The following is a 20,454-nucleotide window of genomic DNA, read 5'->3' as shown; positions in this document are numbered from 1 at the left end:
AGAGCCCAGGCTGGCCTGATCGTGTTAGAGCTCAGAAGCAAAGCAGCGTCAGCCCCAGCTAGTATTTGGATGGGAGACCCTCCAAGGACACCTCTCCCAGGGCCCTCCTGACGCAGAGACAGACTACGACAGCAGCCACCTCTGACTGTCTCTTGCTCTGAAAACCCGACAGGGTCGCCACGAGTCAGCTCTGACTTGACGGGCCTTTCCTCCAGGAGAGGGAAACACCCACCACTTGGAAAAAATCCTCTGCTGAGCCCTAGGATCTATGCCACAGCAGCTTGTTTCATCTTGAGCAGAGCGACCGCTTTTGCTTTTCTACCCGAGGTGAGAACCACCGGGCTAGAAACAAACGGGGAGGGTCACTGTCACTTTTCTGGCTGGGCTCTTTGTCCCTGTAAACCTGGGGTGACAGGGAGCAGCTCAGGAGGAAGCATCATCTGTTGGATTTCCACCCAGCACAGGAGGAGGGTGGAAGGGGCTGGCAGAGAAAGGGGGCGGGAGGGCTGTGTGTGGGAAAGGGCCCCTAGACAGCCCTGCCTCTTTGGACTACTGCTTCCCAGGCGTGGCAGCGAAGAGAAGGAGGTGGCCCCCGCATGGGGGCCATGGCAGGCAGGCAGCTGACCATGGGAGAGCCGCTGAGGCTGCTGTGGGCTGGGGAAAGACTTCTGCTTCCCAGGACTGGCATGGAGAAAAGGAGGCCCCCCAGGTGAGGGGCCATGGCAGGCGGGCAGCTAGCAGGCCGGGGGAGAGCTGCCGAGGTACACTGCAGGCTAGGGAAGGATGAGGCACACTGTGCACATGCATGGGCCTGGCCTAGTGCTGCTGCTGCTTGGGGAGGGGCAGGGGGACAGCAGCGACACCACCAAGCTGGCAATGGAGCAACCGAAAAAGGCTGGAGGGCTGCAGCAGAGGGGGAGAGTAGGCCTTGCGCAGGGCCTGGGTTTTTCTCCCATTGGGGATGAGGGGGGTGCACAGGAGAAATAATTAAATAATTCAGTTATCTAAAGTGCCCCCCGAGAATTTTAAATGCCCCCCAACTTAGAAATTCCTGGCTACGGGCCTGGGGTAATGGTAAACAACTTGGTAGGGGGACAATTTTTGGTGTGATAACAGCCAAGGGAAAGGGTTAATGCTGCCCCCTACACATACACATACCAGTCTCCATTTTCAAAATGCATGCTCAGCAGCTTCATTCAGTAAAAACAAAAGCCATCCCTTTACAGAACCACAGAACTACATATAAACAAGGTGTCCTTCTGCCTTTGGCAGTGAGGGGAAAGCACTCCGTGGATCCTGAAAATCACACTTCTCGTGCTTTCTCCACAAGTAACATGCCCAACCTTACAGGACTGGCTACACAAGGAAGAAGAAGTGACACTATTGATGTCAACGGGCAGCTTGCTCAGAAATGTACTATTAGTATTGTAAAGGTACCCTACTCACGTGGCATTGGTGGGCAGACATTCAGATAAACTGGTATCCACTTTGTCAGACCCAAACGTTAAATTGGATAGATCAATGAATACACTGCCGTTAGCTATGAGGCTGAAATTGGTGGCATAAAAAAGGATGCATGGTTGAGACCCATTGAGTGCATACACTGGAGGATAGAGACTGTTATCTTGCACTTCAGCAGACATCAGTTGTCGTCTACTGTGCCCAGCTACATTAAATTGCACTGGTACCTGGAGAAACATGATAAGAACATCTGAAATTATTTTGACAGAAAACAAAACTTTGAGAGATAAAGCAAATATTGATTCAGTGCTGGCAATTCAAACATCATGTATATGCAGGCACACTTATATCTTGATTTTAATCATAGACTTCTATAGCAAAAAAAACCCCTCAACAAAGTCAGCTTTTCAGATTCCAAACATGATGTCCAGCAGATCATAGAGGGGCTTTGAGAGTGTGCTTGTAATTGCTTATCACATTGTTGGGAGACAATGCACCAGCTAAAACTCTCCCTGCTTCTCTTAAAAGTAGTGAGGGGGGTGATGTACACCCCACTTGGCTCAGAATTGGGCTATGATGAACAATTTGCTGGTAAATCAGCAAATACTTTAGGCTATCCCAAGTCTGACTGGTTATCATACTCTGTACCCCATAGCACTCCAAATGTCATTAGGAGTATCACAGGATCCCCAAAGCCCCACCCTTACACAAGTTAAGAAGGTGTGTTCCATTCAGACATAGAAGTCAGCTCCTGAATAGCTTTCGTGAAGTTCTTTATGAATTGATGAATGTTTATGCAAGTGATTCTTGAAAAAGAGGGAGTTGAAACGGAAGGAGACTTCCATGGCTATCTATTGGATCACAATTAAGCTGGAAGCAAAGGCTTACTTTGGCCCCAGTCACACGAGAGGAATTGGGCCGGGAGAGGGACGGATCGGGGGCGTGGCAAATGGGCGCGATCCCACCGCAACATCTGGGAAGCGTTGCTCGCCCGTCCCCGATCAGGCCCTTCCGACGATAAGCCGCACCAAAAAAGAAAGGCTGTGGCAAGTGCGGCTGTGGGATCGTCAGCGCGTCCTTCCACCGGCGCATCCCCGGCTCCTGGCCGAACTGCGCATGTGTGAGCATGCGCAGTTCACCAGCCTCCCCCTCCCACCGTTGCTTTCTCCCTGGCATCTGATCGTGCCAGGGAGCAATGGCGCCGCGGCTCAGGGGATCCATGGGATCCCGCCGCGGCGTCTCTAGTTTGGTGCGGCTCAGATTAGCCGCACTCTGGCCGTCGTTTTTCCTGCCGTGTGGCAGGGACCTTTCTGCATTATAAAGAACTCTTTGTAACTCTTTGTTGTTAAAAAGTGCATTGTCACAAATGAACTGTGACAAAAAATGCACCAAAATACCCCATTGGTGTTATATATTGTTTAGCTCTTTGTTGAGGATTCTTTATGTCAGTAGGTTAGTTGTTTAGATCACATATCATCAAGTGGAGTTGCATGCTCCACTTTCTTCTCTGTCTCTGCCAGCTGGTGCTGCTGCAGAGCGAAGTTTTGGTTTAGCGTGGTCAGTTGCTGGTTAATACCACCGAGTTGCTCCAAAACCGGCTTCAGCATATCTGCTAACATCTTCATGACGTCTGCTCCCTCATCCGGTCTTGGACTCTGACTGCCTTTCGGTTTCAACTTCCCTCGAGAAGCTGCCATGTTCTCACTTTGTTTACAGTTTAAATCCACTTTGCAGGGGCTCAAAAGACTCGTCGTTTCACTGTCGGTGCTCAAGTAAGTCTCTCAAAATAAATCGCTGGTTTTTCCCCCCTCTTCCCCCCTTCACTGCGTTAAACTGTCCAAGCGCTTAGGAGGTGTCCCTCCTCGTGCTCCGCTTTTCCCATGGGGAGGGGAACTTCGTTTTAGAAAAATAGTCCATTTATTTCAAACTCACATTCATTGTTGGTCATGTCTTGACCCTGCTCTGTTCATTCGCTATTCCGCTCGATCTCCTGTGCTTGTCCCGGTTGAATTGGCTTATACCCAGAGGTCACAGATCGGCTGGACCATCAGGGCAGAGGGAAGCCTCTATTCTCCGGCATCAAGCCATCGAAGAGGCTAACCCTTGAGAGCCCTCTGGCCTGGAACCCACCACAAGGGCTCCGTGGGGGTGCCACTTGAGGTGGCACCTCTCCAAGCCGATGGTGTGCTAGTCGTCTCCTCGAGCATTGAGGAGAGCGACCGCCATCGCCAATCCACCCACCGGAAGCTCTAATCTAGTAGTAATGTTATGTAAATAGCCTATCACTGGGAGTGGGGTGTGTTTGGGTGTGGCAATTGCATACTATTTAACAGAGCTGAGGCTCTGGAGTCTTGTCTTGCTTTTGCTGAAATCACAAATAATGTTGAGCTGATCACTAGACTCAAGCCTGCTCATCCATGGAACCCACTATTTAACACAGGCCTTGCTCTCTAAGCCCCTGATCATTATCATTACCCTCCTCTGTACCCACTCCATTCTGTCCATGTCCTTTTTGAAGTGAGGCCTCCAGAACTACGGGGGAGGGCGGGGTATAAATTTAATAATAAATAAATAAATAAACTGCACACAGTACTCCAGGTGTGGCTGAACCAATGTGGTGTACAGCAGGACTATAACATCTTGTGATTTGGATGTTATGCCTGTATTGATACATGCCAAGAACACAGTAGCCTTTTTTGCTGCTGCATCACACTGAATGCTCATATTTAGCTTACAGTTCACCCGTATCCCAAGATCTTGTTCACAGCACTGCTACCCAAAAGTGTATCCCCCATCCAGTATGTGTTCTTCTCATTTTTTGTTACCCAGCTATAGAACTCTGCACTTATTCTTGTTGAACTGCATCTTATTCATATCTGCCCACTTTTCCAGTGTGTTCAGATCTTGAATTATATGTCTATTTTATGGTGTGTTTGCTATTCCTCCCAATGTGTTGTCATCTGCAAATTTAATGAGCCTCCACCCACTCATTTATAAAAATATTGAAAAATATCAGCCCAGAATCAACCCCAGTGGTACCCCACTGGACATGATCAAGGTTTACAAGATTATGCATGGGATAGATCAGGAAGAGAAAGAAGTACTTTTCTCCCTTTCTCACAATACAAGAACTTGTGGGCACTCAATAAAATTGCCGAGCAGTCGGGTTAGAACAGATAAAAGGAAGTACTTCTTACCCAAAGAGTGATTAACACATGGAATTCACTGCCACAGGAGGTGGTGGCAGCTACAAGCATGGATGGCTTCAAGAGGGAATTAGATAAACATATGGAGCAGAGGTCAATCATTGGCTATTAGCTACAAGGTATAGATAAGAACTCTCAGTCTGGGGCAAGTGATGCTCTGTCATCTTGGTGCTTGGGGAGGGGGGCAACAGCGGGAGGGCTTCTAGTATCCTGGCCCCACTGCTGGACCTCCTGATGGCACCTGGTATTTTTGGCCACGGTGTGACAGAGTGTTGGACTGGATGGGCCATTGGCCTGATCCAACATTGGCTTCTCTTATGTTCTTATGACACCTCCCTTCAGTCAGATGAAATACCATTGACAACTGCCCTTTGGGTGCAGTTCTCCCACCAGTTCCCTATCCACCTAACTATCCAATCCACAGTCCTACATTTTACCCATCAAAATATCATGGGGAACTTTACTGAAGTCCAGGTAAACAACGTTGATGGCACTCCCACGATCTGGTAAGCTTGTCACTCAATCAAAGAAAGAAATAAGGTTGGTCTGGCAGGACAACCAGGATCAGATGCTTGCAGACTGACCCCTTTAAAATCTGCTCCAGTATCTTCCCTGGGACAGACGTCAGACTGACTGGATTGTAGTTTCCTGGGTCATCTTTCCTCCCTTCATTAATCCTATCAGTGAGAATCTGGTTAAGGCCAAGGTGAAATCAGAGCAGCAAGTACGATAAAACAGCTAGGTCTTGGACTTTGGAGCTGGGTGACAAGGTGATGGTTTTTCTGCCTTTGCACACTGACGAGCTGAAAGCAGCATGGGAAAAACCTCTTCTTGTTGTGGATGGGCTAGGCAATGTCAGGTGTACTGGCTTGGTGGAAAGGTCAGGGAAAAGGACTGAGAGGGAGCTTTCTGGGATTGGGGGGTGGGGCGACTTCACCACATGTGACATCCACAACATGATGACGTCACCCAGAAGTGATGTCATCATGGTGGAGAAATCATGCAGAGATGCTCTGGTATTTGGGGCAAAACTACCAGAGCATCCCTGATGTGATGATGTCACTTCTGTGTGACATCATCACGCTGGAGATGTCATGCCGGGTTGGGGCAGTTGGGGCAGGGCAGGAGCCGGCAAAATCGGGGGATCCCCTGCTCCGACCTGGGGGCTGGCAACCCTAGTGGTAAAGACCATAGAGACATGGCAAAATTCCCATACTGCTGCTATGGAAGCCATTTTATGCCCATTTTTCTCCCACTCCTCAAGTTCTCGAGGGTGGGGATTGGGGCCAAGGGTGGGGGTTTGCCTGTCACAGGCAGACAAATGGCAAGCCTAATCCCCACTGAGCTGTGGTAGCTCACCGGGTGATCTTGAGCCAGTCACTCTCTTTCAGTCCTCACACAATTGTTGTGAATCATAAAACAGAGGAGGGGAAAACAATTATGCAAGCAGTTTTGGGTCCCTAATGGATAGAAAAGTAGTGTATAAATATTATTTTAAAACCTGAGACACAACTAAAGTCCAGCTATCACTGAGAGGTTAAATGGTTGTTTGAGCTATACTAATTCAGACAAAAGGTGTGCACTCACATAATAACTGAATGTTCTTCCATACACAAAAATTCTCCTGCTAGGTCTCAAGAAGAAAGATTCTGACCTAGTAATCTCTCTGACATGCCAGCTTTCTACAAGCAAGGAATTTTGTATAGAGGATCATTTAATCCCAAATCTCTCTGAAGCGATGCTGTTCAGACACAGATTACCTCATAGTTCTAAATTCTATTTTGTTCTTTCAATGGGGCTTAGTTGCAAACAAAATTTGCTAGATTGTGCTGGCCCAATTTTGCTGGGTTGTATTTGGTTTTAATAAAATAATATGTTACAAAAAAAGTATACGTATTCCATTTTTAATTTAAAATTTTAATCTCTCTTGTTGCTCCCAAAGTGTAATCACTTTATTTCATACTGAGAAAAGGTTATGAAGACTAAATTATACTGTGTTTAATCAATTGACTGCATGTTAAGGGAATGCTGGAGGTATTGTCTAGTGAGAAACTTAATACTAATAACAGAAAATAAGGAATATGTGGGAAGAAATGATGGCTGAGCACTGGGATATACTTGGGAGTTTGAAGGGAAGGAATGAAGCAAGGAATATAGTTCCAGGCCTCCAAAGCTTTTATTTCCGTAGCTATGCTACAATTACGTCAATGGTGTCTACCTGCAGGTATCCTGCGCTTCAATGAAAATGAAAAATACAGTAATTCATTTCAGCTACTTATCAAATCATACTATGTAGAAGAGGAATGAGCTGCCAAGTCTAAAGGGGGGGGGGGGGGGGGACACACTGGGCCATTGCATTCAGGCATCGGATAACACATCTAAATTGTTTCACAGACTGGAATTGAGGGTGATCTTGGATGAGCTAAATAGACCCATATAAGCAGCAGGTCTAGAAAATAAGCTGGTTTCAATTTAGCATCCCCCACCCCCTGAACAAGTGTTGCTCAAAGGCAAAATGTGAAAATACTATCTTAGAAAGCAAAAGCTGCATGAATTTACAACAAATGTAAATAAGCAGGAAACTAAATTCCTGCCTGGTTCTGCTCATGTACCTTTCCTGGAAAATCCACCTATTTTTTCATTCCACCACCACCCTTTCCCCCCCACTGCCAATCAGAGACAATGTTGACCTTGATATACCAGTTTTCTAATTCAGTGTAAGGCAGTGTCATGTATTCACAAGTGTGAATTTCATCTAGGGAAAGCTAAGAATAAGTCTAGTATTACTGGGCAGTTACGTTTTGCCAGGGTTATCTCCCAACTGAATAAAATTATTATGAACCGTTATTTATCATTCATTCAAGGTTATCAAGTAATAATTGCACTTATCACACCAGATACTTCTCCCTAAATAGGACGTGGTTGTGCAAGGACTGATAGTTCTGAAAGCAAGACACTTGGATGTCAGGTAACAGAGAATGTGCATTCACTCGGGCATGCATTCTCTGTCTCTTCCGCATCTTTAAAAACTTCAAGGACCCTTTCACTGTCATCGTTTAAAAGATCACATGGAAAAAACTGGGTGGGGAAGATGCATAGCTGAGGTCCTCCTAGTGCATTTTTGCCTGTTCCTGAAGCTCCTTGCGGAACAGAAGCAAAGAGCAGTTGCTTCTTTTGAGTCTATCCGACTCCCGTGCTCTGCACTCTGTCTTCAGCTGCCAGACTGTGTGATAGCAATTTAGGGATAGCTCAGAAGTACAGCCCTTGTCCCCAGCAGGTTTGGGATGGAGATGGGGGTCCGGGGTTTTCCTGCAGAGTAGGGAGGAGGATTAGAGAGTTATTCCTACTGTTTTTGATCCCACTGTATGCTTGTTTCCTCCCCCTTGCTTTATTAATTGGGATAGTGAATAACAGCACTTTCTGCATAAAGAAGAAAAACAATTACTTTGTGCAATCCTCTGAATGATTGTAAAGTCCTGTTTTTTTTCTTTCAAATGCACCATTCCACACATGGACTGCATGTGCATTAAAAATACGCTTGGATAGTCAAAAAGTACATAATAACCTCACCCCCTTTAAAAATGTTTGAGCCCTTAAGAAAAGGAAAGGCCCATCATTTTATTTCGTTAGGTGTCCAAGTCAGGTCACATTAATTCTGAGTGCTATTTTACTGTTCTTATAACTACTGAAATTGCTATTCTCCCTTACTGGGTAATTATTCACCCTTGCTGGGATCTGTAACTCAGAATCTTATGTTTTAATATTGCTTAGTATTAATATTCTTATAACACTAATTTACAGTTTGTATTTTAAAGGGGATTATTGGATTATATGGCAGCTCCTTTCACAATGGTACCTTGTGGAGCAGCTTCTAGTGTTTCCTTATGGTTGCCTGAATTTTGCTGGATGGCTGAGAGTAGTCACACTAGGGATGAGAGACTAAAATCTACAGAGGAAGGATCTGACATAGCCAAGTATTGCCTTCTTAGATTTCCTCATTCATCAATGGACATACTTTTAAAACAAAAACAACTGTGCATACGAACGCTAGTTTATATGCTCAACATTTCCCAGGTTAAAAAGGCACTTTCCTCTGTCACTCAATGCTCTAAACTTCCTTTGCCCCACATATTACCATTGGCTCTATTTAGCTATTACATTTTATCCTACCCTTGCTGCAAAGAACTCAGAGCAGTAAACATGATTCTCCTCTCCTCTGTTCAAGCCTCACAACAAGCCTGTAAGGCAGGTTAGGCAAAGAGCGACTGATCAAAGGTTAACTAGTGATTTCATGGCTGACTAGTGTCCTGAACCTGTTTCAGAAGTCCGAGTCTAACATCTGAATAACTACCACACAGGCTCTCGCCTTTTATAAATTATATTCATTTACTCTGCATTTGCCTGTCATACACCTACTTAAAGCGAAGATGTTTATTGCTCTTTTTAAAATTATTCTAGAAAAGCATACGTATGCCACAAAAGGTTATCAGCACTTCAAAATATAGTTCAGTAGTTCAGTGTGGGAAAACTACATGCCATCTATATTGCATGAAGCCTTAGTGCTCATGTTCTTACATTGACACTAGAAATGGTCTAGCCACCCTCAGGGATTTAATTTTTTAGATCCTGAAGAAGGAGCTGAACTGTAAAGAGTGATGGCTCTGGTGACTTTCACTAAAATATTCAGAGCTGGATTCGAGTCCAGTAACACCATAGAGATCAACAAGCTTTTCAGGGCATAAACTCTCATGAATCAAAGCTCCCTTTGTCCAATATCTGTTGAAGGGGGCTTTGACTCTCTCAAAAGCTCACACACCCCAAATCATGTTTAGATAAGCATATGGAGCAGAGGTCCATCAGTGGCTATTAGCCACAAGGTATAGAAAGGGACTCTAGGGCAAGTGATGCTCTGTCATCTTGGTGCTTTGGGGGGGGGGTCAACAGTGGGAGGGCTTCTAATGTCCTGGCCCCACTGGTGGACCTCCTGATGGCACTGGTATTTCTGGCCACTGTGTGATACAGAGTGTTGGGCTGGATGGGCCTTTGGCCTGATCCAACATTGGCGTCTCTTATGTTCTTATGTTGGTCTCTAAGGTGCCACTGGACTCAGATCTTGCTCTTCTACTGCAGACCAACATGGCTGCTCAGCTGAAACAAAAATATTTATAGTCTCCAAAAAGGCAGAAAATAGTGACTGTCCTTGGTAAATGTACACTGATGCCGATAATGAAAGCTGACAAAGAAAAGTGGGTTTGATTTGGTTCCATGAAAACCAGTGTTCATTCCCATCCATCCCACATGATTCCTGGATATTACAGAGCAAAATGGAAAGGAAAAATAATGTAAAGAAGCAAATGGCTCTAAAATATATGCAGAAGATATATGATGGTAGTGAGTTTACAGCAACTTGCCCCCAAGGAATTATCTGAAAAGTGAACAGACAGAGAAGCCACTCATTGTTTCAACAGAACAGTTATATTTCCCTTAAACCTCATAAACTGTGCTACTAAACTTTGCTGGGAAACACCTCTAAGGCTGCGGTCACACAAGGGAGAAAATGCGGGCGGGAAGCGAGGCTTTTTGCGCAATCACACTTCCGGCCACGCGCCCCGCAGTTCCATATACTAGAAGGTTTTACCCGGTGGCTTTTTTCCACGCTCCTGCGGCACGATACGACGCCCCGACAATGACTCCGGGATGCTGGACAGATGTGTCTGTCTGATCGTGCCCCTTTACTCCATGGGGGAATCGCACCGTTGCCGCCATTTTTTGTACGTATGATTGCACCCTAAGAAACTTTAAAGTGTCTCAGGTTTCTTAAAGGATAACAGATTGGAGTGTTTAGTAAAATTACAAGAGCAGCTTTAAAATTTAGGAAAGCTAGGGAGAGATGGAAATGAGAGTTGCCATTGCATGAATGTTGCTAGAGTAACAAATGTATTCTTGAAGGTACTGAATGACACAGAAATGAGAGACAGTCTCCAAATCCTAACTGGGCCAAGGACCTATCATGCAAAGTTTGTCTGACATTTTTTCAAACTACCCTTTTGTAAAAATCAACAGAGAAATGTCACCATGTAAAAAAATTAATTAAAGATCACTATCGAGCTTGCCAATGTACATCTGGTTTGGGGGGAAAGCTAACAATGCTTAGACTTTAAAACTTCAGCCTACAGCCAGATTTTAAGGAAGATAAAGTTAAAAGTATTGTGGCATGCAGGAACATGAATAGAGCAGCACTGCTTAGGAACCAGCATTTAGGTGAAAGCAGACAACTACAAAAAGCAGGGACTTTAGTCCCAAGTAAATGAAATCTCAGCACTACAGATTAGTAAAGCAGGCAGATGCTGCAGAGCATTAGATTAGAGGCTATTCACAAGAAAATGGAGAAAACCAAGGTCGTTGTTGCATTTACAAGTGCAACACAAGCCCTGTATTTCCCATACAGGATCAAACTTGACTTGTTGGCATTTAGGCACCTCACAGAAATGAAAGGAAACTTTCAGGAAGTGTATTACTTTTTGAAAATGCACACACTCTCATTCACACTTGACTTTGAGCCCAGTGGTTAATAAATCATTTGGCCTTTCTCTTACTGTGCCTCATACATACGTTGTTTATCTTGCCAGCATGCAAAGCAGCAGCAAAAATAAATGCCATTGCAATAAATGAATGTGACTTTCTCAGGTACTGTGATGTAGAGCTATTTACCCCGGCAACACAAGAGCCAATGAGAGTGGCAACCTGAACCAGCCAACAGGAGTTCTGTTGTGGGAGACAGAATAAGAGCTGACCTTTGGAGTTTCAGTCAGTTAGGGACTGGACAGTGAGTTGCAGACTGGAAGAGAAGGGCTGTTCAAGGGCTGTTCGATTAACAGAAGTGTGAATTAAAGAACTGTGCAGATATCAGAGACAGCGTGATGTAGTGGTAGAGTACTGGACTAGGATCTGGGAGATCCAGGTTCAAATCCCCACTCTACCATGGAAGCTTGCTAAGTGCCCTTGGAGCAGTTAGACATTCTTAGCCTAACCTTCCTCATAGGGTTGTTGTAAGTATAAAATGGAGGAGGGGAGAATAATGTGAGCCACTTTAAAAACGCATTGGGATTTGGGAAGTAAGAAGGCTTATAAATGAAGTGCATAGGTCCCAATGACCAGTTCTTATATGACACCTACAAAGATTCTAGAATACTAACAGAAGAGGATCTAATCCATACCCACTATCAGCGCTGCTCCAAAGATGCCAAAGCAAATTTTGCTGGCCTATGCCTTACTGGGATGGTTGGAAGAGCGAACCTTCATATTTTGAATGGATCCACAGATGGGGATTTCCCAGGGGGCTTCACATATATGATGGGAAACAGGTGTAGTACCATTGATTATTTTCTTGTAAGTAGAAACATGCTAACACTTGTGAGAAGCCTACAGGTCCTACCCACCCTAGAGAGTGATCATCTACCCCTCCTCTTACGCCTCAACCCCGTATCTCACGAGAGTTATCTAAAAACTCATATTGGGACACAGATCATACCTACAGAGCAAACAGGCTGTTGAGCCAAGTGGACACCCCAATTAGAGCAAAAACTGAAACATTTAGTTGAGGAGGACTGCATGGCAAGTAGAGCAGCCATCTAGAGGATCTTCTAATCCTCTATGACAACATCGTCCAAAGATTAAAGCCTTTATTATCACAAAGCATTGATTCACCAATTAAGAAATCCAGATGCTTCTCCAGGAAATGGTTTGACAAATCAATCGAGATTTCTGAGAACTTTATTTCAGGTACCTAACTGTGTCTAATGCGGGCCTATGACTTGAGTCAGGGTTGACCAAGGTAGAAGCTAAGGTATGCCTTGCTTCCCTCAACTATTGGTTGAAAATATCTCATAATCCACAGGGTTTAATGGCATTAGTCTTGCAAGACCATTTTCTATCTTCTTGGGAAAAGGCCTTTCGTCTTAATTTGCAGAATTTGGGTTTCTCTTCTGACTTTGTTCTGCAATTGGGTCTTGACCAAGCAAAATTAATGATAAAACAAAGGGTGTTGGACGTAGAGTGTCAAAGAGACATTAACTATGTTCCAAACTTCCTGACACCAGAGAAACTTAAATATGTACTTTCCCCGGCACTTTATCTCTCTGTCCTGGAGGTACCCAGTCAATGGAGAGCTTTTACTTTGGCGAGGTGGCGAGTTCTCCCCTCTGCAGTCCTAGAGGGGAGATACAAGAAGACTCCCATGGAGGAGAGGATTTGTCTGTGTGGTTCCAAAGAGGTTGAAACAGTCGAGAATGTAATGTTTTATTGTTGCTTCTATCAGGAAGCTCATTTAAATATAATTTCCCCTCTTCTCAATAATTTTACAGGATGCTCAGATGAATTCATTTTAAAGAAATTGTTAACGGGTGCTAATCAACAGGTTACCATCAGGTGTGCCAAATTTTTCTCAGTAGCCTGTAGAATTCACAGAGAAGCTGTATGTTCAGATTTTAACTAATTGTTGCCAATAGATCAGACCAATTTTATTTTTGTATGATTTCATTGCAAAGTTTTAACTTTGACATATACTGGTCATTGGCTGAATAAAGAAATAAATGAACCAATAAAGTGCATAAATAAATGAGCCAGATGGCACAGTTGTCCAGAACACATGTACAAAGCAAGATGGGGGACATGGGGGCTGAACCTCCCATCTAGTTGAGATGCTGCTGGTCCTGCTGCAAGTCTGAAGCTATTGAAGCTGATTACATGTTGGAGATTGGTGTCTGATTTTGCATTGAATTGTTACTGTTCCCAATGCATGTTAGTAAGAGTATGAAAACCACAGCAGCTTAAAGGGAACACCCTGATGAAGGATAAATTTTGAAACGTTGTTATCAAACAGCCGGACACAGCATCGAATTATTTAGCAGTTCTCCATTGTCGTACCATTTAGTAGTTCTCCTTTGTTTATACATTGTAGCACATACCGGTTCTTTATTGTTTACATTTTGTACTTTTTCACTGTAGCTACTTCGTATACATTATTCTCTATTACATGTTAGATGGAGAAAATGGCTGCTTTGAAGGGTGAACTCTATGGCATTGTACTATACTGATGCCCCTCCCCTTCCCAAACCCTGCCCTCTCCTGGGTCCACTGCCAAATTCTTCAGGTATTTTCCAACCCAGACTGGGCAACCCTATCTTCCATTTTTACAACTGGTCCCCAGCTGACAGAGATCAGCTCCCCTGAAGAAAATGGCTGCTTTGAAGGGTGGACTTTATGGCATTGTACCATGCTGAGATGATCTCTCCTCTCCCCAAACCCTGCCTTCTCCTGGATCCACCCTCAAAGTCTCCAGGTATTTTCCAACCCATACCAGGCAACTCTAGTTACAAGCTGTGCATCCTGATCTTAAGTAAGTTTACTCAAGCAAGGCCTGCTGACTGGTGGGACCTATTCCCTTCTTCTTGGTATGAAAAAGCTAAGGACGACTGTTCCAAACAGATTGTGCATTGTGATTCATAGTAGGATCATACTTTAGCATGCCCAGCAAACCCTTTCTAATGCCTGGCAGATAGGATTACCAAACTCCAGGCTGGGCCTGGAGATCTCCCAGAATTACAGCTGTTCTCCAGACTACAAAGATCGGTTCCCCTGGAGAAAATGGCTGCTTTGGAAGGTGGACTCTATGACTCTTGAGGCCCTTCCCCTTCCCAAACCCTGCCCTTCTCTGGCTCCACCCTGAAATCTCCAGGAATTTCCCAACCCAGAATTGGCAACCCTACTAACCAGTGATAGATGTTAAGAAATGACAACTTTAATAACTTCCATAAATGCACATTAGGAATTGGCACAGAATTGTTTTTCCATTTCTGTATTCAGTTTGTTTTAGTTTCAGAAAACTGCATTTGGATTCTTTATGACTGGCATTAGAAGTATTAGATCACTCATGATATTTCTTTTTACCCTGCATGCCTTGCAAAACCAGGCTGAAATCCATTCCAGGTGTCCTTGTTTTGCAGTATTTTTTTAAATCCTGGAAATCTAGAAGATGTCTAGCTGGGGTTTTAATTGTTGTTTCTCATTTCCATAGGCTGAAGAGACCAATGCAGGAATCTTTAAGGCCTAACTCTGTCTTCTGTAACAAAAGTATTTCAGTGGGGTGTATCCAGCCATTCAGCTTCTCTGAAGGAGCAGGATTCCCATACCCGGAACGCAGTGATTTCTGCTGACTCCTCCCTCCCACTGCAGCTCCCCGCTTTGCTTTCTAAGCTGGGACCCAGGAACAAAATACAGTCCTTCGCAGAAGGAGGGGGAAGCAGAAAAGTCTCCCTCCAGCAAGTCCACAGACAGTTGGATATACCCCAATACATCTGCATTGCCCTAATTATATTTTCCTGTCATTCTCCATACACTGAATAATAATAATAATGTATTAGATTTCTGAATCACCCATCCCTGATACCGCAGGGCTCTGGGTGATGTAAAAAATTGAATAAAAATATCACTATAAAAAATAAAATACATTAATACCAGTAGATAAATTAAAACTCCAGATGGTGAACTAAATTCCCCCCCCCCCCCAATTCCAGACTGTTCAGCCATCTCTTGGGCAGAGGAGGAGGGGGCAAAATGATCTGGAGAGCATAAAAGGGAGCAATGACCAGGGGATCTTCAAAGAACACAGCATGATTTTTAAAATAAATAAATAAATAAATAAATAAATAAATAAATACACAGTCAGGCCCTACTTCAAACAAAGAAAATTTCTGCAGAAGATAGAATTAAGCATTCCTTCCACTTCTCATCTTCCCATTTCTGCCCCAGACAAGCAAGGTTACTCATGTTGACTCCAAAAGCAAATATACACTAACAAGTTAAGAACAAAGCCTGGCACTACATCATTTGACAAATGGAGAGGGGAGAGGGAAGACAGAGGGATTTGCCAAGTGTAACATTATTACAGCCCCTGGCAAGGGGATATAAAATTATTCCTACCTTCACCTGTATTTTCTTTCCTTCAGAGAGGGGGGGAAAGCCTAAGCATTTTGTCATGCTTCGAATCAGAATCTGAATCATGCGATAAACAGCAAAGCAATTATGTGAGAATGAATTTATAATGCCAGATCTGTGCGTTACCTGCCACCCGGATCAGCAGGCTTACTGGATCCAGGCTGCAACGACTGCAGAAACAATGGCTGCATCTTCTGACTACCATTGTTTCTTTGTCTGGACCAGCGGATCTGAAGCTCCTGGCTGCCATTACACCTGCTGCAGTGGGGAAGGGCTGTTGCCTTCAGCAGCCACTTCCTCTCTCTTATGCAAACAATGCACATGTAGGGTTGCCAAGTCTGGCTTGGGAAATTCCTGGAGATTTGGGAGTGGAGACTAGGAAGGGTAAGATTTGTGAAAGGAGGAGTTTGGGGACGGGAGGGGCCTTAATTGAGAATAATGCCTTACAGCCCATTCACCAAAGCATTCCATTTTCTCCAGGGGAACTGATTTTCGTAGTATGAGGAGTAGCTGTAATTCTGGGAGATTTCTAGGGCCCAATGGGAGGCTGGCAACCTGAACTGTGCATGCCACTGAACAAAGTTTGAGTCCACTGGCACCTTTAAGACCAACAAAGTTTTATTCTGGGTATAAGCTTCCATGTGCATGCACACTTCTTTTGTGTGAATGCCACTAACACTGTTACCCAGACGGCACAGTTGTCCAGAACACATGTACAAAGCAAGATGGGGGACATGGGGGCTGAACCTCACATCTAGCAACCTATCCCTAGACTTCAAAAACCAGAAAATCCAGTTCAAAACTGGCTGGTTGACAACTCTAGTTAATCCTTGGTATTAAATCTCTAAACCTCTTGAGCACATAACTATTCTCCCTTGTCATATAGTCATCTGGATTCATTCCTGGAAGCCTGATACATATAATGATAGATTAATCATAAAACAATTCATTTAGCAATTACATTCTCTCCCCCCCCCCAATGGTGTCCCAGGTCTGTTTAAAAAATAGACCAACAACACTTTGACCAGTTTCCCACAAGCCGCTGCTCTGCCCTCACTCTTCCCTTTTCCCCGAGCATATGTGTCAATTTCCCACTATATGCTGTGCGGCCGCATTTTGCCCCCCCGTTTTCCCCATTCCCCCCCCCCCCCCCGCATCAACTAGAGCCTGTTTTTTGAGGATTGAGTAGACACGGGGGAAATCAAGCAAAGCTGCAGGGCAAAATGCGGGACACGCAGCAATCGTGGGAAATTGACACATACACTCAGGGGATGTGGAGGATTGGGGAATCAAACCTGGTTCTCCAGATCACAGTCTGCTGCTCTTAACCACCCTACCAAACTGAATGGGCATCTCATGCTATCACACCGTGTGTATGTGTGCGTGCGTGTGTGATTGCATTCACACATATACACAGACCCCTTTTTTATCCTGCCCTTCTTTCAGGGTGTTTGGAGCACATGGTTCTCTGTCTGGAGTACACAGTTCTTTTCTCTTCTGCTTTATTGCCACAACAACCTTGTGAGGTAGGTTAGGGTGAAAGACAGTGGCTGGCTCATGGAAAGGAACATAGAACCAAGCTCCATGGCAGAGTGGAAACATGATATAATGTTTATAGGCAAGTATTTTTAACTTTTCCTTGCCAGTATCGGTAATTTCATTTAAAAATAAAAAGGAAAGTCTTTCTTGTTAATTCAGCAAGCAATTAAATTGTAGAATTCACTGCTAGAGGATGTAGTCATCACCACTAGCCTAGATGGTTAAAAAAGATTATTACACAGATTCAAAGATGGGTAGCCGTGTTTGTCTGTAGCTGTAGAAAAGAGCAAGTGTCCAGTAGCATTGTAAAGACTAACAAAATCTGTATAAAAGGGACGGTCTGTCTCCACTTGTCCCGAGAAGGAACCAGACTACTGGCGCTTAAAATCAAAAAGGTGGCAGAGCAGTTTTTAAACTGAAATTTGGGGGGAAGCCTTCAGGAAATGAAATGTCTTTGTTTCGGGATGGCTCATCTCAAAGAGATGAAGGGGTAGCTGTTACTTCTCTACAAGGAAAAGGATTAGAATTGTCCACTGAGATTGTGGCTAATGATATGGACTGCCTGGCAAGGTCTCAAGGCAGCAAGAGGAAGGTTGTGGTCTTAACATGCATGGGGAACTATAGGTGTTTATACACAAATGCTAGAAATGTCTGAGGTAAAATTGGAGAATTGGAATGCTTGGTGCTGGGGGGGAAATGGACGCTGTGGGTATTTCAGAAACTTGGTGGGATGAGGAAAATCAGTGGGATACGGTGATTCCTGGCTATAAGTTATATCAGAAGGATGGGGGGAAGGGTTGGAGGTGGGGTGGCTCTGTATGTCAGAGAGGGTATACAGTCCAGTAAGATTGAGAGGATAAGTGAATTGGATTTGCTTCTGGAAATGCTATCAGTTGAAATAGTGGGCCCAAAAGGAAGCTTAACACTGGGAGTTTGTTATCGCCCACCAGATCAAAAGATAGAGGAGGATTATAAAATGATGAATTAATTAAAGATAGCGGCTAGACGAAATAACTGTGTCATAATAGGTGATTTTAACTACCCACACATTGATTGGGTCACTATGTGTTCAAGTCGGGAAAAAGAGATTGAGTTTCTAGACACTCTTAATGACTGTGCTATGGAAAAGATGGTCACAGAACCTACCAGAGGAGAGGCGATCCTGGATTTGGTCCTAAGTAACACCCAAGACCTGGTGAGAGATGTAAAAATGATTGCACCGCTTGGGAACTGTGACCATAATGTTATTGAGTTTAACATTTGTATAAATAGGGAGTTGGCCCAAAAGACTGACACAACCACTTCTAACTTTAAAAGGGGTAACTTCTCTGATATGAGGGGACATGTGAGGAAGAAACTGAAAGGAAAAGTAGAAAGGGTCAAAACAATTGGGGAAGCTTGGAGACTATTTAAAACTACAATCCTAGAAGCGCAGAAAAAATATATACTGCGGGTTAGGAAAGGCACAAATAGCTATAGAAAAAAGCCTGCATGGTTAACAAACAAAGTAATGGAAGCTGTAAAAGGTAAGAAGGATTCCTTTAAGCAGTGGAAAGCTAGTCTCAGTGAGGTTGATAAAAGGGAACACAGGCTGTAGCAAATAAACTACAAGTCTGTGATCAGGCAGGCAAAAGGGGAATATGAGAAGCATATAGCAAAAAACATAAAGACCAACAATAAAACTTTCTTCAAATACATTAGAAGTAGGAAACCAGCCAGGGAGGCAGTGGGGCCCTTGGATGACCAAGGAGTAAAAGGAGTACTGAAGGATGATAGGGAAATGGCTTAGAAGCTGAATGCATTTTTTGCCTCTGTCTTCACTGTGGAAGATGAGAAGTGCTTGCCCACTCCAGAACTGCTGATTTCAGAAGGGCTGTTGAAAGACCTGAGTCAGATGGAGGCGAGAAGAGAGGAGGTCCTACAACTGATAGACAACTTAAAAACAGATAAATCACCAGGCATACATCTGAGAGTTTTGAAAGAACTCAAATGTGAACTTGTGGATCTCCGGATAAAAATATGTAATCTTTTTTTTAAAAAATTGAGGGCCATGATTTACTGTTAGGATGGAATGCTTTTCTATGGTATGAAAAAGCAGGCTCTCAAAAATATTTTAAGCAGCATTGGCTGAGAGCAGCATTACAGTATGGGACCCTATACATAAATTTTTTTATACTATAAGATCAAGACTGATTATACCTTTATAGGCATTTACCTTACCCAGTGTATATATGGGAGAAGAATCGTTAAGATACCAGGATATTCTGGATAAAAAAGGCAATCTTAAATTACCAGAACAATTATCCTGGTTGAAGAAAGCGCAACTGGAATCAATATATTTGAAGGATAAGAAACAAGGTTTTAATAAGAAAATAACTGAACTAGAAGAAATTGTTTTAACAGCAGAAAACAAAGTGATAAAGAAAATATACAAGGTTTTATTGGATGATGTAATGGTGGATGAAATAGTGAAAAAAAATATGATTGTATGGGCCCAGAATATAGGCCATAATATTAATTTAGAAGAGTGGGAGCAGATTTGGCTGAAGAATATAAAATTAACGAATGCTGTGTCATATAAAGAGAACATGTATAAGATGTTTTATAGATGGTATATTACACCAGATAGATTAGCTAAACAAAATAGTAACTGCTCTGATAAATGCTGGAAATGTAAAAATAAGATTGGCTCTTTTTATCACATGTGGTGGCTATGTGATGTTACAAAGAGGTATTGGAGATGGATTCATGAGATAATGGAAAAAATAACAAGAACTAATATCCCGTTTACTCCAGAGATACTGTTATTGAATATATTTCTGAAAGACTTTGATAAAGCAGATAGGTATTTGATAGTTCATATGTCGACAGCTGCAAGGATAGTATATGCAAAATATTGGAAAATAATGGAAATACCAATGAAACAAGAGTACGTGAACAAACTATTTGAAACGGCGGAAAATGAAAAACTGACACTTGATATGAGAGCCGGCACAGAATGGACTTTTCAAAAAACTTGGAAGAGATTCTATGATTGGTATAATGTAAATGCAACTGATAGATAAATGTAGTAATTTGAGAACGCAGAAAAGATAAGCTTAGTAAAATAGAAAATGAATTTAGAAAGGTAATAAGCAGAAGAAGGGATAAAAGTCTCTTGTTATATGTTGTTGGGGGTAGTTGGGTGTTGTTTGTATGTATGTGTAGTATATAATGAAAAAATAATGATAAAAGTGTACCCTCGGGTACTTTT

The 20,454-nt window shown here is 43.4% G+C and overlaps 1 protein-coding gene across 1 annotated transcript in view; it reads right to left on the bottom strand.

Moving 5' to 3' along the window:
- LOC107116860 (V-type proton ATPase subunit S1-like) overlaps positions 1 to 20,454 on the bottom strand; it is a 92,483-nt gene that overhangs the window by 19,214 nt on the left and 52,815 nt on the right. Inside the window, exon 7 of the mRNA XM_015418877.1 lies at positions 1,447 to 1,688. Within this exon, the coding sequence (XP_015274363.1) occupies positions 1,447 to 1,688 (242 nt within the window). The remainder of the gene's footprint in view (positions 1 to 1,446; positions 1,689 to 20,454) is intronic.

The sequence above is a fragment of the Gekko japonicus genome, unplaced genomic scaffold, assembly GCF_001447785.1.
Source record: "Gekko japonicus isolate JY-2015 unplaced genomic scaffold, Gekko_japonicus_V1.1 scaffold1837, whole genome shotgun sequence".
NCBI lineage: Eukaryota > Metazoa > Chordata > Lepidosauria > Squamata > Gekkonidae > Gekko > Gekko japonicus.
The sequence above is the reverse complement of the archived record's forward strand: the minus strand, read 5'-3'. Positions and strand labels throughout refer to the sequence as shown.